General features: G+C 38.4%; 1 protein-coding gene across 10 annotated transcripts in view; it reads right to left on the minus strand.

Annotated features, from left to right (window-relative positions):
• The window catches only part of KIF1B (kinesin family member 1B), a 94,333-nt gene that overhangs the window by 63,206 nt on the left and 11,950 nt on the right, over positions 1-19,177 (minus strand). For all 10 annotated transcript variants that reach the window (XM_019474726.1, XM_009289645.1, XM_009289642.1 and 7 more), the window contains exons 3-7: positions 8,052-8,128; positions 5,612-5,791; positions 3,211-3,276; positions 1,614-1,792; positions 756-867 (exon numbers count right to left, since the gene is read on the minus strand). In XM_019474726.1, the coding sequence (XP_019330271.1) occupies positions 756-867; positions 1,614-1,792; positions 3,211-3,276; positions 5,612-5,791; positions 8,052-8,128 (614 nt within the window). The remainder of the gene's footprint in view (positions 1-755; positions 868-1,613; positions 1,793-3,210; positions 3,277-5,611; positions 5,792-8,051; positions 8,129-19,177) is intronic.

Raw genomic sequence — 19,177 nt, forward strand, 5'->3', positions numbered from 1 at the left:
TTACTGCTACAGACAACACAAGAATCTCAAAGGAAGAGAAACTTGTTGTTTCATCCTGACTCTAGTGACACCAACAATAAAGCATTGGCCTAACTAAAGCTACAGACTGCATGTCAGTTAATGATAATTTTACAGGGTCTTATCATTTGGAGGGGTGAGGGGCATCTTTAATACATAAATTTTTTTCAGATCTGTCCACAGTAGTCAGTTCATAAATGTAAATATTACCTATATTTCAGCTACTTTTGCATGCAGAGCCTCTATTTCAGAGTAATAAAAGCCAGAAAACTGTTCCATGCTAAACAGTGTACCTCCTTTTAACATGCAAATTCCAGAAAGTGCCTAAGTCTCACTCATCCCAATTCCTGTGCCCAAAGAAAAGAACTAACGAGGCAAATATTTCGCACTGACAAGCAAAACCACAGAAAGTCCTGGGAACAAGACTGGGGAAGATTAACTTCTTTTATTTCATATATCCCTCCCCATAGAACCTAGTCCTTAAGGCCATATTTTTCCCACATATATATATTCTCCTCCTGCACATGTTCCCCATTTAGTTGTTTTTAGAATTACAATCAAACAAAATCCCGTAAGAAATAAAAGCGCTCTGTCAAGGCACACAGCAAGTTCACCCTTAAACAAAACACCAGAAAAAACAATTAATTCTCATTTTCTCATCATACTGCCAATAAGAATAAGTCACTGCAGGGAAGATTTGTGAAAAACAGTCAGAAAACTTCTTATCTGTAACACACCTTCTCTGTGGACAGATCAGTTTCTGTGTCATGTTTCTTCTGAGTAAAGACAATTGTAAACACAGCATGAGAGCGGCTGCTGGTTTCGTTCATGTTGGTAGCTGCCACAGTCCTAAAGTATGAACAGATATAGACATGTTTAGAAAACAGTAGCCTCTATGCTGCAGGTACAACTACCTGCAGGGCTGAATGCAGCTGTAGAGGAATGAGACCAAGAGGCTGCACAGTTCACGTTCTGCCCTGTAAACAAGACCAAGCCACACCGAATACCATCAACAAACCCTTTGATTTTTCACTCCTGAATTACTCCCATCTTCATCACAGTTTAAACTGAGCTTCCTCAATCTGTGTACTCAATAATCTACCTTACACTCAAATACACAAGAAAACGCGAGCGGCATTTATGTCAGTCTTTCCCACATGTTGTTAAATGGAGCCTACAGCTGACATGAAAACAACTACTAATGAACCAGAACCTAAAGCCAGAATGCCAACTTTAGTCCTGACCACTTGAATGAATGAAAGAGGAGACTGTGTTTACATGTTTATTTATACCAATATAGTGATACAGTACACAATGAAGGCAGAACTAAAAGCCAGTATAATTATTTACATACTTCATCTCAAGCCATTACAAGCTTCAACTACAATACAGCGATTTGCAGCACTATTTCACCACACAAATCCTTTTCAGCCTTTTAATAGCATTGATCAGTGCATATTTCACCAATACTCCTCACGTGACACGAGTTTTTTAATAAGTGCCAACGCATCACAGAAGATATTTTAAATTTGCTGCTGTATGCCATATATCCCCACAACACAAACAAAAACATGTAACACACTACCATCACTAACCTGGCTTTGTTCCCAGCATCCATGAGGTCTGCAATGTCTGTATAAGACGTGACTGCTAACTTGGACAGATCTTCCACATATGGTCCAAGCAGAGGATGTTCTCGCACTCGCAAATTCCCTTTGTTCTTCGGGTTCAACAAGTCTCTGACTCTCTCACAGTAAATCTCCATGTAACTCACCTGAAAACAGGAATTTGCATGGACAATTTAGTGTTTCTTAAGGTTTCCTCTGCAAGCAGCTCTGCAGCATTTCAGAGTGCCACCAGTAGAAACTCCCTCAGTCCACTGCAGGAAAGCTATACGTGGGTGTCTCAGTTCATATAACAGCTTGAGACAATGGCAGAGGGAAGAAGAGTCACTAGTCTCACGCATCAGATCTCCAACATAAGCTGCAGGCCTTGCATCCGCGTATAGATCCCTCAACCATTTCAAAAAACATTGGTGTTTAATTAAAAATTATACACTTGAGTTCACAATCATTTTAACAGCTTTAATATGACACAGCAGCAAAACTATCTTTCTGAAGAGGCAAACAAGACAGATGGTAAAAGGAGTCTGCCTACAAGGAATCTCTCTTATGAACCTCCAAAGCAAACTTAAGAAGGGAAAAAATTAATTTCTTTGTATGCAGAAGCAACTTTTGATTCTAAGCTGTACCCACGTCCTGCTGTATTCCCGAGTCATCAGTACAATTATTCAAACCACGGTAATCTTAAATCTGCACCCTTTGAAATAAATTATGAAGCTAAGAATATTTTTAAATGCATTCTTTAATTTTTATGTGTCTCATGGCACTAGGCTTATCCCAGTCCAACAGGTACTTAGCAGCTCCAGCAGTCAAGATATTAAACATTAAAAGAGATAGTAAGTTATTCACTTTCATTCTGTGGAAAGATTATAGATGTAACCAGCAGTTTTAGAAATACAAAAAGACATCTTCAACCTCTAAATAAGTGCAATTCAGAAAAATGAATTCTATATCCAAAACACGTCACAACACACTATTTATACACTTCCATCACGGTTTCTGTCTAGCTGTCTCATTCTTTTGGATTTCCATTATAAGAGAGACTATTTCTCTCGCTCTCTTACATGCACAAACCTATGCTTGGAGACATAATCAGAACCACAAACAAGTACCAAACAGAAAAAACATCATGAAAACGTGGGAATCTTCTCATTCAAAAATCCTAAATGTGATGCTCCTATGGCATTCAAGCATTAAGTCACATCAAGTGTTAATAAAATACAATTATATGAAGCATTAAAATGGACAGATCAAAAGCCACAGAACTAGTCATTTTCCAGTTCTCTAATTTAGATGCAGTAATGATTGGAGTTCACATTTATTAGTAATAATCACATTTGACTTCTACTGGCTTTTTGGTCTTCCTTTCTTTCAAAGCCTGCAATGTATTTGCATGTCAAGCCATTAAAACTGATTGGGGGAAAAAAACCAGTAAGAGAAAGAAAATACTGTTTCTGCAAAGCACCTGCTTTTATTTTATCAGCATCTTAATGCAGCATCAATAATGCAGCACCTAAGCTCAGTTTGATGTCCAGCACACAGATATTCTTTGATGTCTCACCATACTCACCTCTACAGAATATGACATTTCTTCATTGCTGTTGTCATTGATTTTCTCAAACAGTTCTTCACACAGCTGGAAAGAGATTAAACCCGAGTCAGAAATTAGTCATTACTAACAAATAACTACTATAACACGTCATTAAATTGGCTTTAGAGTGAGGGTACGGGAAGAAAAAGAACCTATTACATCAATCACATACAGCCTCACTGGGAAGATACTTCATCTCAATTCTACATCACTATCATTCAATCTTATTTTATATAGTATCTCAACAATTGTTCTAGGTTTAACCAGTATTATTATTCTGTACTATAAAATTAGAAAAAGCCTATAATAACTGAAATTGGAAGTAATAATTTTAGAAAGGAATGATTAAAATCCTTAATCCTCTCCTAGTCTCATAAAAACAATAGTCTGTTTATTCGGTCTGCTGAAGTTCCAGGATTCAGATTTAAATCAATAGGCAGAAATTATTTCAAAATTTGTTAACAGTATCTTCATCTGAAGGATAGTTAAAGTATCAGCGGTCTACTGCTTCACGAGTGCTTGTCTACAAGTAACTGAAATGAGAGACCTAAAATGCAGATAATAAAGGAAGAAGAAATGAACAGCGGGCAAGCCATGGATATGTATTTGGAGATTAAAAAGCACGGGTATAGAGAGGAATAGGAGCAGAAAGAGGTTTCTGGAACTATCTTCATATGAAGGATAGTTAAAGTATCAGCGGTCTACTGCTTCACGAGTGCTTGTCTACAAGTAACTGAAATGAGAGACCTAAAATGCAGATAATAAAGGAAGAAGAAATGAACAGCGGGCAAGCCATGGATATGTATTTGGAGATTAAAAAGCACGGGTATAGAGAGGAATAGGAGCAGAAAGAGGTTTCTGGAACAGATATCTACAAGCCACTGTATGGAAAACCACCAGATTCTGAAGAATACAGGCAATTTTGAAAGTATACACTCTGAAGTATTCAGTCAACACACGGTCAAAGTATCAAAGTTTCACACTAGGGACTGCCAGACAGGGAATTTTGCCAACACGTAAGAATTTAATGTCAGCAACCTATATTACTTGGAACATGATTGTGCTGTACCTTCTGTGTATGGGACAAGAAAGAGAACAGATTCAACAAGGTCTCCCTGAACAGATAATTCATTTTGTACCTTTATGAGAAGGCCTCCCAGTGAAATTGGAGGGAAATTATTTTGGTTTAAAACTGAAGTAGATAACAGGAGCATTATTAAATCTACAGGAGCATTATTAAGTTGGGGGGGGGTTTAGGACAATGTTTAATTTGTACGTATTTGAGGTTTCAGAAAAACAAACAGGAATATCAAGATTACAACAAAAAATTTTAGCACGAAGCTGTTGTCACAGATTTTCAGCTCATTTCACCTGTTACACTGTTACTTTATATTACTGTAATAAAACAAAAATGCTTAGCTATAGCAACTCTGTCCTTCATCACATTAGCTCTTTCAACATTATTTTAAGCTAATCACCAGAACACTTGCTACCTATTTCAGGACATACGCCCACACTATTAACAGAGAGCAACGCTCTGTGTCATCTATTTCACACCTGTGGCACAGGGCCAACGTCTACCACAAACCTGTAGCACAATGAGGACTCAAGCTGTTCAGCATATTTATTTATTAAAACTGAAACCCAACCTCAGATTTCTATTTTAGGAATGGAGGAACACACTATCTTCCAACAAACTTGGTCCACTGTCAGCACCTACACACTAAGGAAAGCCTGCACTTAGAACAAGTGTCACACAACCAACAGCTATAGAATGCTAAATTCATGATGACGGCATAAATTGTTGCCAGCCAAAATTTCCTGTGGGAGTATCTCAGCTTCTTCAAATTTCATGGCAAATGTCAAAAACAGATTTCAGGGGGGGAAATAACACTGGGATGTGCTCAGTTGCCCTAAATATTTTTCCCCAATGTTTTGATACACTTAATTTCTTACCAAGATATATTATTCAGTTTTTAGCTTTGGGAAACTTGTTTCCACAAAAAGTTTCTGGCATGTTCATCAGTACTATTATCGTTTGAATTCCTGCTGAATACAAAGTGCTTAAGTGCTGTCCTAGCTAAAGTCAGAGGAGGAGACAAGAAACCCAGTGAATAAGACATCTTCATTTACTAGTTTGCTGGGGAAGTGGAGAAATTGGATGTAGGAAAAATATACAGAGTGTATAGCACAATTAAAAAAAAAGTAACAGAGGGAAAATTACTTATAATGCTCTTTTTCCCCAGTAGCTTTCTTTCACTTCAGAAGTAAGCTGTGGTTCTCTGTTAACTGTTATTGCAATATAGAAAGAGTGTATCAGCAAGCGTGTATCTGAACACACTATAAAAAAAACAAATCCCCTTTCTGGGTTCTGTTCTACCTGGGGGATTATGCCTGCTTGGCTCTCCTCCTGCTTGCCCATCATTGTGTAGGATTTCCCAGCTCCAGTTTGTCCATAGGCAAAAATGCATACATTGTAGCCCTCAAAGGCATGCAGCAACATCTCCTTCCCAATATCATTGTACACACGGCTCTGAGATGCAAAGCAGGGATCTTCAGGCTGAAAAGACATGAAAACAGCATAAATGCAGTCTTATCCTATCATTCAAGTAACATTTCAAAAAGCAACTGGATTTTTTTCTACTTCTATCTTGTGGGTCAATCCCTTAGGAAGAGGCAAATGTGGCACGTTTTTACACACAGCTTTTTCCCAAGGCAGTACCAGCTGGAGAAGAACAACAATGACAACCCTTGCAGGACCACTCCGTCGCTGCTGAGGAAACAATCTGCACAAAGAAACCAACCAATTCTGTTTTGTGAACATTGTTGACACTACTGGAAAAGTTTCGTGCAAGATCACTGACGAACCAGATCCAGAGCGTTTGGGAGGAGGGAGGCGGGGGGAGAAGTAGAGTTCAGAGAGTCAATACAAATTAATAAAGGGCTGGAAGCTACAAAAATCCCAGGGTGGCTGGTCTTGACAAGGACTCTGAAGGGTAGCAGGGGGAAAAGAGAAGTAAAAGTTGCTTAAGTTTATTTTGTTGGGGGGGTGGGGTTTAAGATTAAAAAAATGTAAACAAACCATTAGAATGACCAAGTTTTTCTTACAGCTGTCCGATTCCACTGTCTAATCCAATCCAGGTTTCTATTTACAACCTCACTGGTGACTACAAAATCTCTAAGTATGTCAATACATATTTCAAATTAGCAAGTAGCTGAACTGGTCAAGGACAATGTATCAGAACATTTTTCTATGGCTAAACTCAAGGTTAGCCATAAAACTGAAATATAACAGTTAAAAAAAAAGCTACTGTAAAGCAATTTGGCCCAGTGATAAAACAAACAAAAAAATCTACTGCAGATGCACCCAATGATGGAAATCTGTATAAGGACAAAGCAAGTTATCACCTTCAAACACTCAACTGAAAAGTTTGTTACATTTTGAAAAGAGGCACCGCTGCACATGCAATGATAAAAATGTCAAAAAGAATACACTTGCCAGATCTCAAGGCAAATACAGAACCTGTTCAAAACAAAACTTCATGAATTGTAGAAATTTTAAGTGCTGCGTTTCAGGCACTCAGGCACTGTACTGATCAAACTCCAACATCCAGTCACGAGAGGCAATCCAAGATGCAGCTCCAGGCATGATACAGGATACAAAAATACTGAGAGAAAGCTGGATTCAGTGTATATGCTCTTTTTTCTGATGTCCTCTCTCAATTATTTAGGAAAGTCCTTGGTAAATATACTTGAAAAAAATCATCATACTACTGATTATCTACACAGATGTTTTACGTTGCACAAACCGGAAGAGACGGCACAGACAACATAGCACTGAAACTTGATTTTGTAGGAGTATGTCACTACATTGTATGCGACTGGTATTCTTAATCTAGCATTTCTCTCTTCCTGAAATGTTGGATTTTAACATTACTTGCCTCTGGAATCAGGACAAATTCAGCTGTGCTAACATTCTAACGCTGGGCTCAAGGTTTTATCAGACCAGTTCCTTTCCTTGATGCTGCTTATCTGCTAGTTTTCAGGAATTATGTTCATAATGTTCCTCTGACTGATCCTGTAATCCACTTGCATGGCTGCTCTGGAAGATTCAGTAAAAGAGCTGCACAAATTCAAGTTTTTCATCATGAAAACAATCTTGTTGGCCACAGCTTTGCTCAGAAATATTAAGTCTTATTTCCAACATCCAAGTTACTAAAATTGATCTTAGTGAAATGCATTATTGCTTCTTTCTGTATCTTTTGAGATAATAAGGCAGTGGAGGGGTAGAGGGCAGAATAACACGGTTCTGCTGCAGAACAATTACTGGAAGTCAGCAAGACCTTAGCACCAATTTGCAGGAGGGTGGGGCAGAGGAGCTAGATGAGAATTTACTGCTTTTGCAGCTATCGGAAACATGGATCACTACTCTATCTTTTCCAGGTATGTTAAGGGAACCCAGACCACATATCTGCTTGAACTGTAAGAACCTGAGCAACTTTCACTTGTCTAAGAGCAAAACTGAATTAACTGTGTTTCACACGCATCCTTAAAATACTTAGAACAGAACATTGTTGAAGAATATTTTAAGTAATCTTTCAAATATCCACAACTTGTTATCAAACTCCAGGAGCTTAGCTTTCTGCTCTCCCCTAAACAGGAAAAGACAACATACAATGACAAGCTTTTAACCTGAATGAGGGCCAGCGAGACAAGTGCAGAAACATCTGACAGGGATGGCATGATCAGGAGAATTCAGTTAAATCAAGCCAGTCAACAACAACAAAAAAATAAAATGGTCTTCTTGTAAAACAACTTACCGATGTGTGGGACCAATAAGAGTAGTCAAAGCTGAAGGACTTTGGTGCTTCCTTAGGATTCTTTGGGTTGATAATACCTACAAGAAATAAAATTCAAACTCTTAGCTAACTTGACACTTAGGAGCATAATTAATGAGCTTGCTGACCCTCAACTTAATCTGTGAATCTGAGTATTCACAGAGTTGCCACACTGCACAGGAGTAATAAGATTGAAGTAATAGGCTCACAGCTTCCTAAAACGATATTTCTGTAGGCCTTATTTGAAATAAGTCAAGGAAAAAAATTCCTGGAAGGAATGCTGCTGCTAAACAAAATTCTTCTATTGGACAGAAAGCCAGAAGTAAGTCATCCTGGTCCCTTGGCTTTTAGAATGGGACAGGCTTTTAGGATTTGAGGGATATTAGCAAGAAGGAAGATCCAAAACACTAGGAGTTCAAGAATCCCTGCTGATTTCATAGCAGCACGACTCAAGTCTATTTTGAAACACACGTTACACAGTACAAGAGATCACTGCAGAAGGATTTTCTTTAAGAAGCTCAGTATTTTCAGGGCATGGAAGAAGATATGAAAAAAGTTGGATCTACAGACATTTCAGGGATTATCTGCATAGTTTATTTCAATGTTCTTTTACATGCACAAAGCCTACAGACAGATTTTTAATAGGACTAACATTAACTGAACCAACCAAATTACTGATAAATGTTCTTACTGTATACAGCCACTGAATCCCACAGTGACCCCCAACCAACTTGTACAGTTTTTCTCTTTGGAACATCCATGTAATATATGACGGCCCTATGATGAAGTTCACACACACACACACAAAAAGCCAGAATGAAAAAATGCTTGTGTGTAGTTCCTATGTTATAGCCTTTACAAGCCCCACGCAAAAAGCTGACCTCCAATTGCCTTTTCAGCTCTTGCAATCCTTGACTTAATTTTCTTTCCAAGGTATTCATATATAAGAATCTAATAATCTTCAGGTGAGTTAAGTCATTGAACACTTTACAAATACCAGAGTAAACATGCTTTGCAAAAAAACTTGGTTTTTCTTCATATCAGCACATCTGTAAATTTTATGCTTTCCTTTTCTCAGATCCTCTAATTCTTTCAATATTTGACCCACACATGCACATTCCCCACAATTAATGAAAGCTCTTCCAGATAACTTTTAGGTTGTTGGTTTTGTGAGGTTTTTTTCTTTCCCAGCAACAAAACAGCTTCCTATATCCTTTGCCTGGGGGCGGGGGGAGGGGGATTTATAAGCCAGCTCTTGCTGCAGAAGTGAATCTCTACTGCTTTCTTCTTTTCAGTACTACAGTGCTGAATACTTAAATCTATTCTTTCCAGCAGCTGTTTTCAACACCATCTGTGTAAGTAAGGACTGTGAAAAGGCATACTCTTGCATTTTAATGGCATATGGAATGTCTGTAGTTTCTGTATTCCAAGGAGGGTAATTTATAAGCACAGCTCTTGCTGCAGAAGTGAATCTCTACTGCTTTCTTCTTTTCAGTACTACAGTGCTGAAAATACTTAAATCTATTCTTTCCAGCAGCTGTTTTCAACACCATCTGTGTAAGTAAGGACTGTAAAAAGGCATACTCTTGAGGGTATCAAAATTAGGTAAACCTCCTTAGATTTACACATACCCATCTGCACCTAAAGCAGCAATCTGCCTTTGGGAGTGATACACTAACTATGACACGTGCAAACAAAATCTACAAAGAAAGAAGCTATACAAAGGTGGTGACAGTCTTCCTGGGGATGATTTACATCCTGATACCAGTCATCCTAAACAAAGGATGCTTATTTCTCACATATTCATGCCAGTTAGGCTATGCTTTGGGAGATGGGGGCTTCTCCCTTTCCTTCTGTGATAAATAAAAATTGTAACACCCGCATCTTTACCATTTCAAACATGAACTTAACATCATGTTGCACCAAAATCTCTGAAAACGTGGTTACAGAATCCCCATTAAAATTAGATCACTCCTCTACCAGATGCTGTGTCCCTGAGCAGGGCTGTTGTCCAAAATTACAGTGTGGAGAAAAGATCAACGTCTGGATTGCAAATAGCAACAGTTGCTACTCTATTTCTTGTGGCCAACTCCATTTCACTTGGATGCACCTTGTGCTGACATTCTTGCCTTATAAAAGCTGACAAGACACGCAAAGCCAATGAATAATATGCCTTGCACTAGTCAGTATCAAATGGCAAAAATGCTTGTGGCTTTGGATAGCAACATGGGCATCAACACATAACAAGCTGGTAACCTAAGCGATCATATATGGCTTTAGTTTCCCTTTACTAGTTTTGACCAAAGAGCAATACATCTACAGCACGCACTATTACACCAGTTCTAAAGTTAAAGTGAACAAATAACAAATCCCAGAAGACAACTCCCCTGCCCCAAACTTAAATCCCTTTCAATGTATTCCAGACTGCTACAATTCAGCAGCTTCTCATTTCTCATTCAATTATTTAACATCAAAGCTCTGAAAGGTAAAGAAGAAATAATGCCTTGTACCCAGAAGCTGCTATCCAAAAAAGCAGTACAAATGAAAACCAATCTCCACATTAGTTCAATGTAACAACCTTTGGGGGTTAACAACATTATTTTCTTCAATTGTTTTGGGCTATAAGGTCAAGGGAAAGTAATCTAACCATTAAAAGCAGAAAAAAGCAGCGATAAATACAGCCCATTCCTATGTACTAGAACCTATTCCTATGTACTGTGTAACAATTCTAAGCAGATAAATTAAAAAAAAAAAAAAAAGTATTGCCAGCACCTCTCCTGACAATATACATTCTGTTGCTTAATCTCAACAGCAAATCATTTCAACTCAAACTCTTGATACTAGTCTTGTGAGAGGAGTCTTGGCTAGGGAAAGAGAGGAGTGGCTACCTTTATTGGTACATTGCATTTGCAACATAGTTCTGGAAATGGGAAACTCCTAGCCTGGAAAACTGTGAAGGGAATCAAGACAAGCAGAAGCCTACCTACATCTTTGCTGACCAAGAAACATGTTTTTAACCACAATCTAAAAACATGCATTGGTTACCGAGTGTCACATTGGTGCAGTTTTACTTTAAGGTGCAAATGCAATCACAAAAGACAGCTTTGATCTCGCTTATTTACCTCATGGCATGATTGATTTGTCTCCTCTTAGAATCAACAGTGAAATAGAAAGTATTCATCGTTTTTTTCTTTTCCATTTTTGTATTGTTGTTGTTAAGCAAAAAGGACATTTCTCTTGGCCAAGGCAAAGCTGCACCTGGTCTCTCCAAGGAAACAAGAGTTAAATTGCCTTCTAAGATTCAGAAGGCAACTTCTGTTTCTGTGTCAGAAACAGAACAAGCAGCACAGATTTCAGTATTATTCAAAACCAGGTTTGATGTCAAAATACACACTTCCCATTAATTGTTTTAAAAAAACCTAAATATCTCTAGGAAAAGTCCACCACTTCCAAAAAGAAAGCAAAGCTGCCAAACATTTAATCAGAAGGATAGCTAGTTTTTCCCACTCAGCTCGCTGTGCATAAAGGCACATTGACAACCCATGAAAGACAAGATCTCTAGCTATGCAACAGGCTTAGTGTCTGGAAAGGCACTACAAGCTTGCCATTACAGCTTCATCCTACTTGCTTCAAGCTTAAATTTGATCCATCACATTTGTGAAGAGTGAAGTTCAGGCTCCGTGACTTATGCAGCGGTTCCACTCTGCCCCATTTTTTTTTAAAGCCATTTTTAATTTTTTTCTTAGACAGGCTTTCCCCAGCTCCTATTCTGAAAACTACTTTCTAGGATGCATGTTTTTGCAAAGCATATCTTGAGAAGCATATCAGGAAAGGGAGATTAACATGCAAGAAGGCAGCTCCGTCAGAGATTGGGAATGCGGCTGCCTGGCCAAAACCTTCCACTGCAGCAGGAACAGGTCAGAGAAAACCTCCTGGCTGCCAGGAACTCCGCATGCTGTCCCTCACTACTGTGATCCAGACACAGGCTTTTCACTCAGCTTCTAGTCCAAGCCTGAAGTCTATTTATCCCCATTCCTGTTTCTTACACAGAGTCTACATCCTCCATTTTCAGAATCACTGGTTTAAGAGAATTCTCAGTCTGTCTACAAATGAATCCAGCAGAGCTGACTGATTGAGAAAATACAAGATTATGACCTCAACGGATTTCAATCAGACTGAAACCTTCTTCATTTGGAACACTGAGCACCAAGTGGGTAGCTACTAGCATGAGTCATGTCTCATGTGGTCTGAGTTTAAACCAACTGATCAGATACACAATAATGTGACATAAGACACCTGAAAGAAGATGGTGAGGCAGCTAAGAAACCAGGAATTCAAACTGAAGTAACTGACTTAACTTGAAGGCATCTATTGCACCAAGCATCTTCTTTGGAGGTACAAGCAAATCCATGATACCTAGCTACTTTTAAAGGAAGCTAATGGATATTTCTGAAGAAATTAAAAGACTTCTTATAGTACAGGTAAGCTTTATCCTAAAAGTCCATACGCCAAATTGGAAAAAAAAAAAAGGAATGATCATGCAAAAATTAGACTGAGTGGGCAACATTGATTTTATGTACCATGTTATTCAGCAAGCTCTTTTCAGCTGAACAAGGAAACAAATAGAATTAAAAAGTAAGAGGACTGTTTCCAGTGTCTCCAATACCCACAAGAACACTAAAAGCTTTTCAGTTATTTTGTTTGTTTTTTAAACCATACAAGGCCAAGATGAATTGTATTAGTGAATCATGAAATAGGTTGTCTTCTATCTCCTCTCACCACAGCAGACTCATGGCATGGTACGCAAGCTAATGGTTTAATTACAGAGCCTCAGGAAATGAGAAAGGCAATAAGGCAGACGATCACAGCAGGAACACATTAATGGCCTTTTTATCTTACAGAATAAATTTGTTTATCTGCTATTTCAAAGGTCCAATGTGGCAATTAACTCTTCTGTTTGCAAACTGACACTAACGCTTTGTGCTGCAGCTATAATTAGTTACCATCAGCATGGCACCGTAGCAACTTTGACTGTTGAGTTAGCCTAAGCAGCCAGTTTCTGAGAAACTCAGTCCCTTTTTCAGGCCCCTTGCTTCACCAAGAGCCAACTTCTTAGGTCATGTGGAATCTTTCAGCTTTCCACAAGTTAAGGTTTCTGCATCAAACAGAGACTGGAAGGGATATTTTACAAAATCACCATCTCCTATACCATTGCTACTGCAACAGGTTACACACCTAACTCAGAAATGTGGTGTCCTGGTTTCGGCTGGGAGAGAGTTAATTTTCTTCCTAGTAGCTGGTACAGTGCTGTGTTTTGGATTTAGCATGAGAATAATGTGGTAACACACTGATGTTTTATACTTAATATAAACTAAGTCAAGGAACAGCCAGGAAGCTGCCCCAAACTGGCCAAAGGGCTATTCCGTACCATATGACATCATGCTCAGTATATAAGCTGGGGGGAGTTGGCTGGGGGGCAGCGATTGCTGCTCGGGGTCTGGCTGGGCATCAGTCAGCGGGTAGTGAGCAGTTGCATCACTAGTTTTTCCTGGTTTTTTTCCCTCTCTCTCTCTCTCGTCGTTTTCCTTTTCATTACAATTTATTATTTTATTTCAATTATTAAACTGTTCTTATCTCAACCCACGAGTTTTTCTTACTTTTGCTCTTCCGATTCTCTCCCCCATCCTACCGGGGAAGTAGGGGGGGTGTAAGCAAGTGGCTGTGTGGTGCTCGGTTGCCGACTGGGGTTAAACCACGACACGTCGAAAGGATGAAACAAGTTGAAGATGCTATTTTCCTATTGCAGTGTCTAAAAACTCTTCCGGGATCAAAGCCGCAACCACAGTTTGGGTTAATGTCCATCATTTACCTTTGGAATGGAAGGCTGAGAAAAAGGCATGGGAATAGTCATGTTTTAAAAATATACTCTACAGATTGTTGATTTGGTTGAGGGAGATAAATGCCCATATTATTCCTTTTCTTTATTTGAATTATGAATTTCCAGAAATTTTGAATAATATGCTTCATAAGACATAATTTTTACATCTGTTTTCTACCTTGGTAAGCAAATAGAATAAGTAGCAGTAATTACATGTCATAAATTGATATAAAATTCAAATAAAAGTGGACTGTGTGAACAGCTATGCACCATTACCATGTAATTTGAAGCAGTTTATTAAATACCCACTGCCATCCCAACCTAGAGACACAGCTTGCATTTTAAAAGCTTATTTCTCCTTACAGTTATATAGGAAGCCATACAGAGCTGCTTCACACCATCTGAGGTGCCTTTAAGCAGGAGTAATCCACATATTCTCTGAAGCTCAAATCATTTACATAATTCTTTTTAGCTTCTTAGCTGTTTAACTTGGGTGGGATTTTTTGATACCTGTAACTACAAACGTGAGTTTTATATATCACCGACCAAAAGGTAAGGAAACCAACAGTTTTATAACAAATTTCTTCACACCAAACAACCTAGAATTTTGTATCATTACATAAGACCCACATAGTTTAACTATTTAGTCCTTGTACAGGAGAAGTGTATAGTAGGAGCAGTACAGCCTAATAAAAGACAAGGAGAAAGTGGGAGCACAATCAATGAAGGAATTATAATTTTACATGTGCTGTATCAACAGTAACAAACCAATCTCCACAAAACCTTTGGATTTTAACATGCCCTTACTTAAACAGGCAACTTCATTTCTTGGCATAAGGTACTTCCACAGTCCTTCCTACTTGTTCCTTAATTAACATTTTTCAAACCATCCACCATCTGCTTTATCAGCTAGCACAAAAATAACATACACTTTCGACCTTTCAAATCTATGAGATCAAATTCATTGCTAGTTTTTAATTTTAGCAAAAACTGTTAGCAAACTTTGAAAGACCACTTCACTATTGAAACAGTACCCATATATTTTGTAATATGTATTATTTTGCATTCTTATTGTCATTTTGGACATCTAATTTTTTTTTTTGCCTTACAATCCAATCCTGCTTTGTTGAAGCTGAAATTCAAAAAGGACACCTCATATATGCACTTTATTTTACAATTATAACCAGACTCTGGAGCACAACAGAGAGCTGATGCAAAGTTATAGTCTTCTGGGATACTTTCAACTGGAAGCAGCATTCTCTGACTTCTCACCCTTTCCTAAACATATACACAAACACATTCCCACTTCAAGCCTTTATTTCTGGACTTACACTTCCATTCTCCACTAAAACTAACCAAGTAAACAGACAGTGGGAAACCTACAGAGAAGAAAGAAAGGAGGAAAGGAAAAAAAAAAAAGCCACGCAAGCTTAGCCAAGATCAGCCCCCTCATTCCATTCCCATCTACTCAGCCACATAAATATTTTTGCAGGCACAAAGAATGACCAAAACTACTTCTTAACCACTTAAATCTCATGTCAGATTATAATGACACTGAATTTGCAGTCCAAGCCTAATCTGTTTTCATCCCAGTCAGCACTGCTCCTCAAAATGTCACAAATTTTGCAGGTTAGAAATTATCTGCAGTTCAGTATCTGAGGGTCCAAGCAATTCTTTCTAATAAGCTCTTGGAATAGAGAGACAGAGTGCAAAGCACATGAGAGGTAAGAATTGAAATTATTCTATTATCCCTCACTGCATTCAAAGTCAAGTCACTAGATTCAACAGCTCCACCTCTGTTAGTGATCAGACTCATATTACCGGGCATCCTGCCATCAGACATGCCACATATTAGTCACTGTAGGGTACTCAGTGAAGAACTGGCTAACTGCAGTTTGCCCTTCAGATAAACACCAGCAGACAGAATTAACTTGGGCTAAATCCTGGGATTAGCTGATATACAGTCTGTGCTTGGGAGGGGAGGGGGAGGGAGACAGACTGATAGATTAATATTAACAGAAAAAACCCAACAAACTATCAGTTGCCAATCAGAAATAAAACCCAATAATGGTGAAAGTCAGGTATGGAATTGGAGAAACTGAACTTCCATCATCTGTGCAGTACAGCCTGATTTCTGTCGTTTACATCTTCCTTTCCCATACTGCTACCACATCTGTCCTTGCTGAATGCACAAAGCCTCTTTAATTTCTACATATGAAATAAAATGAGGTTTCATCTCACAGAAGAGGCTTCACACCAGCCTCAATAATTCTCCTACTGGCAGCAGTAACCTACACAGAGCACACATTCCTACCAAATGCTAACACGTATTAAGAGATAACAGCTAGCAAAAAAGGCACTGTCCTGCCTTCACTTTTGTTCTCATTAATCATTGGTAAAGGAATAGGCAGAAATTTTCAAAAAACATGCTATTCTAGACAGAACTTTGGAAGGGGTAACATTTGGGGAAACAAATACCAAATAATTCATTTCTGTGCCTTCTTTAAACTCTATTTGAATCAATATAAGCAATAGTTTTATTTTATGATGTCTGAATAATCAATTTAACCAATATCAAAGATCTGTGGCTTTCAGAATTGACTCCACAAGACCAAATTAACATTAAATATACAGTCTCTTAAAATGCATGGGTCTGGAAAATATATCTGCGCCATCTGTAGACTGGAATGACAACAATGAGAACATGTTCGTTACTGAGAGCAGGGTGGAGCAGACATTCTTTATTTGTTGGAACGTGAATAACACCCCAAAGACACGTTTAATACAGGCTTCTTTCCTAGGCATACGTTGCAATCAGATATATGGCTATACCGTTTTTATAAGACAGACTTTCAGGGTTGTTATTACAAGAGATAAATGAAGGGAAATGGACACTTCCAGCTTGTAAAGCAGCGCTTGCTTTTCAAAGCATTGTTTGCATTTTTCAAATCATTAAAAGGGAAGGAAACCAAGTAGAAGCTAAGAACAGCTCATTTGGAATTCAACCGGATTCTCTCCCCACTGTGGAATTTCAACCCTGTACTGGGAGAAAGGTTGGATGGGGGAGGGAGTTAGGCTCAATAGCACCAGAGAAAAGCAAATGCTTGCTCACAGAAGCTGCTAGAAAGCCACTCTCATCCTCAGCTGCTCTTACAGATCCAAGTGCTATAAATACCATCTCTACAGCTGGTGTTCTGGGAGAACAGCATGCCAGCAGGCTTTGCACCAAGCGGGAGCTAGTCGAACCATACTGTTCTACCTATCTGAAAAGCTGAACCAAAACCATTCCAAAGCTTCCATTGTCAACTGATTACCTGAAAATGTCCTATCGCAGAAGATGCATGTCAGGTCTATGTATGCAGTTGGCTAAGCACTTGGAGTTGAGCTGAATTCTTTCCTCACATGTTTTCTGGTTCAAGGCAGATAAAACAATATCTCCCTTCACCCCCTGCTTTTACTTGACTACATCTCCAAGAGCCAATGGCCTTCTCCAAGGGCCATTTTGACCTTCAGACACATGCCAGCACTACATTAAGAGGACATCCCCAGCACTGGAATCCTGGGGAGTCAGTTCTGCCAGCCTCAATATCTTTAAGAATTGGATATTTTCACCACATGAATCCTTTAAGTAGTTCCCAATTTGCATTTTCTTTACTTCTATTTGCATACTGAAAGGTGGCACATTATTCAAGCATTTGATAAAAAGAATCATCTCTAAAGCCCTAGTTCTGTGTCAGTGGGCACTAATTCTGAAGGGGCAGCATTTCACACGGTTTACTCACCGCCGACAGAAAACTCTTCTGGGTTCATTAGTAACATTATCTCTCTCTACTATAGTTCTGTACTAACTCCCTAACAGTTTTTTAAATGTAGTCCAACTGCATTTAACATTAGCTGGAACATTCTGCCATCCTACGGTCTTGCTCCAGGCCCATTATTTGTACCTCTAACATTTAAAAAATCATTAAATGTTAATCTTCTCCCACCTCCCTGAAGTCATCTTCCAAAATAATTTTTTTCTTTTTTTTTTTTTTTTAACTGTGCAGAATTAACACTTCTCGTTATTTTTATGCAATCATGAGAAAACCTTTAGAAGGAAAACCCAGCACCTAAAAAAATTCCAGTATTTTTTTTCTTCTCCAAAAAAATATTCAAGACTTGTAACAAAACATATGAACTGTCAATATTGCAGGTCATTTCTGAATGTGATTAAGACAGACTTACGGACAAGCAACAGAAATCCCTAACCCTGCAAAACACAGAGCTCTAATGTTCATATGTACAGTCTTTGCTTGTTGTCTGCGTTCAGCATTACCTCTTTTACCATTCTATGACTCCCACTCCTAGGATGACCCAGTACTATTAGAAAAAAACTAAAGAAGCAAAAACCACTCCCCAAACACCACTCCCGGAACAACTATTTAAAGAGAATAGCAGTTGCCGCCATTTTCTCTTTGAAACAAACTTGCATTCAAGCCTTCTCTTGACTGTTACAGGACTTGCAACAAATGTAGTAATTGGTAGCAGGACAGTCATTAGGAGAACTTGGGTAATCCCTACTACCGTGACTTCTTTAATTTGTCTTTCAAACCAGTTCCCAATTCAACCTCAACTGCAAGACAATTCATGCATCCTCCACGTGACACACAATTCATCTTCCAATAAAACAGCCTGTTTTGATAACACACCTACCATGAATGCAATGTAGTATTAACATATTGGACAAGCATTCATTTAGTTTTAACCAGTTACGAGGATTTACAGACCAGAAAATCAGGGTAGGGGTTAAGTGACTTTCCTCCACTGCTGTTTATTTGCCCAAGATGAAAGCATAAAAAAATTGGAAACACTTAAAAAAAAAAAAAAGAAAAAAAGAAAAACAAGCTATATGTGGAAAAAAAAAAAACCACTACACAAGACATGCTTTAAGAACCAATGCTTTTTGGCAGGCACAAATCATCAGAAATGGGGTGTGCTTATTTTTTTTTGAGATATCTAAAATTTTTCATTTTCAGAAGACAGATTGAGAGTGAAGACTGAAATCTATCTATGAAAATGAATCCTCCCACCTATTCTATACTTTAATTGAAAATATCTCATCAAGAGAAGAAAAAAAAGTAAAGTTATTAGGTAAGACAACTACAATGAACTCTTTTGCTTGCCTTTTCTACCTATGTACAATATGCTACATAAATTCCCATTACTTTACTATCTACATGGACTCAGTGCT

This window comes from Aptenodytes forsteri, unplaced genomic scaffold, assembly GCF_000699145.1.
Source record: "Aptenodytes forsteri isolate BGI_AS27 unplaced genomic scaffold, ASM69914v1 Scaffold61, whole genome shotgun sequence".
In the NCBI taxonomy this organism is placed as follows: Eukaryota; Metazoa; Chordata; class Aves; order Sphenisciformes; family Spheniscidae; genus Aptenodytes; species Aptenodytes forsteri.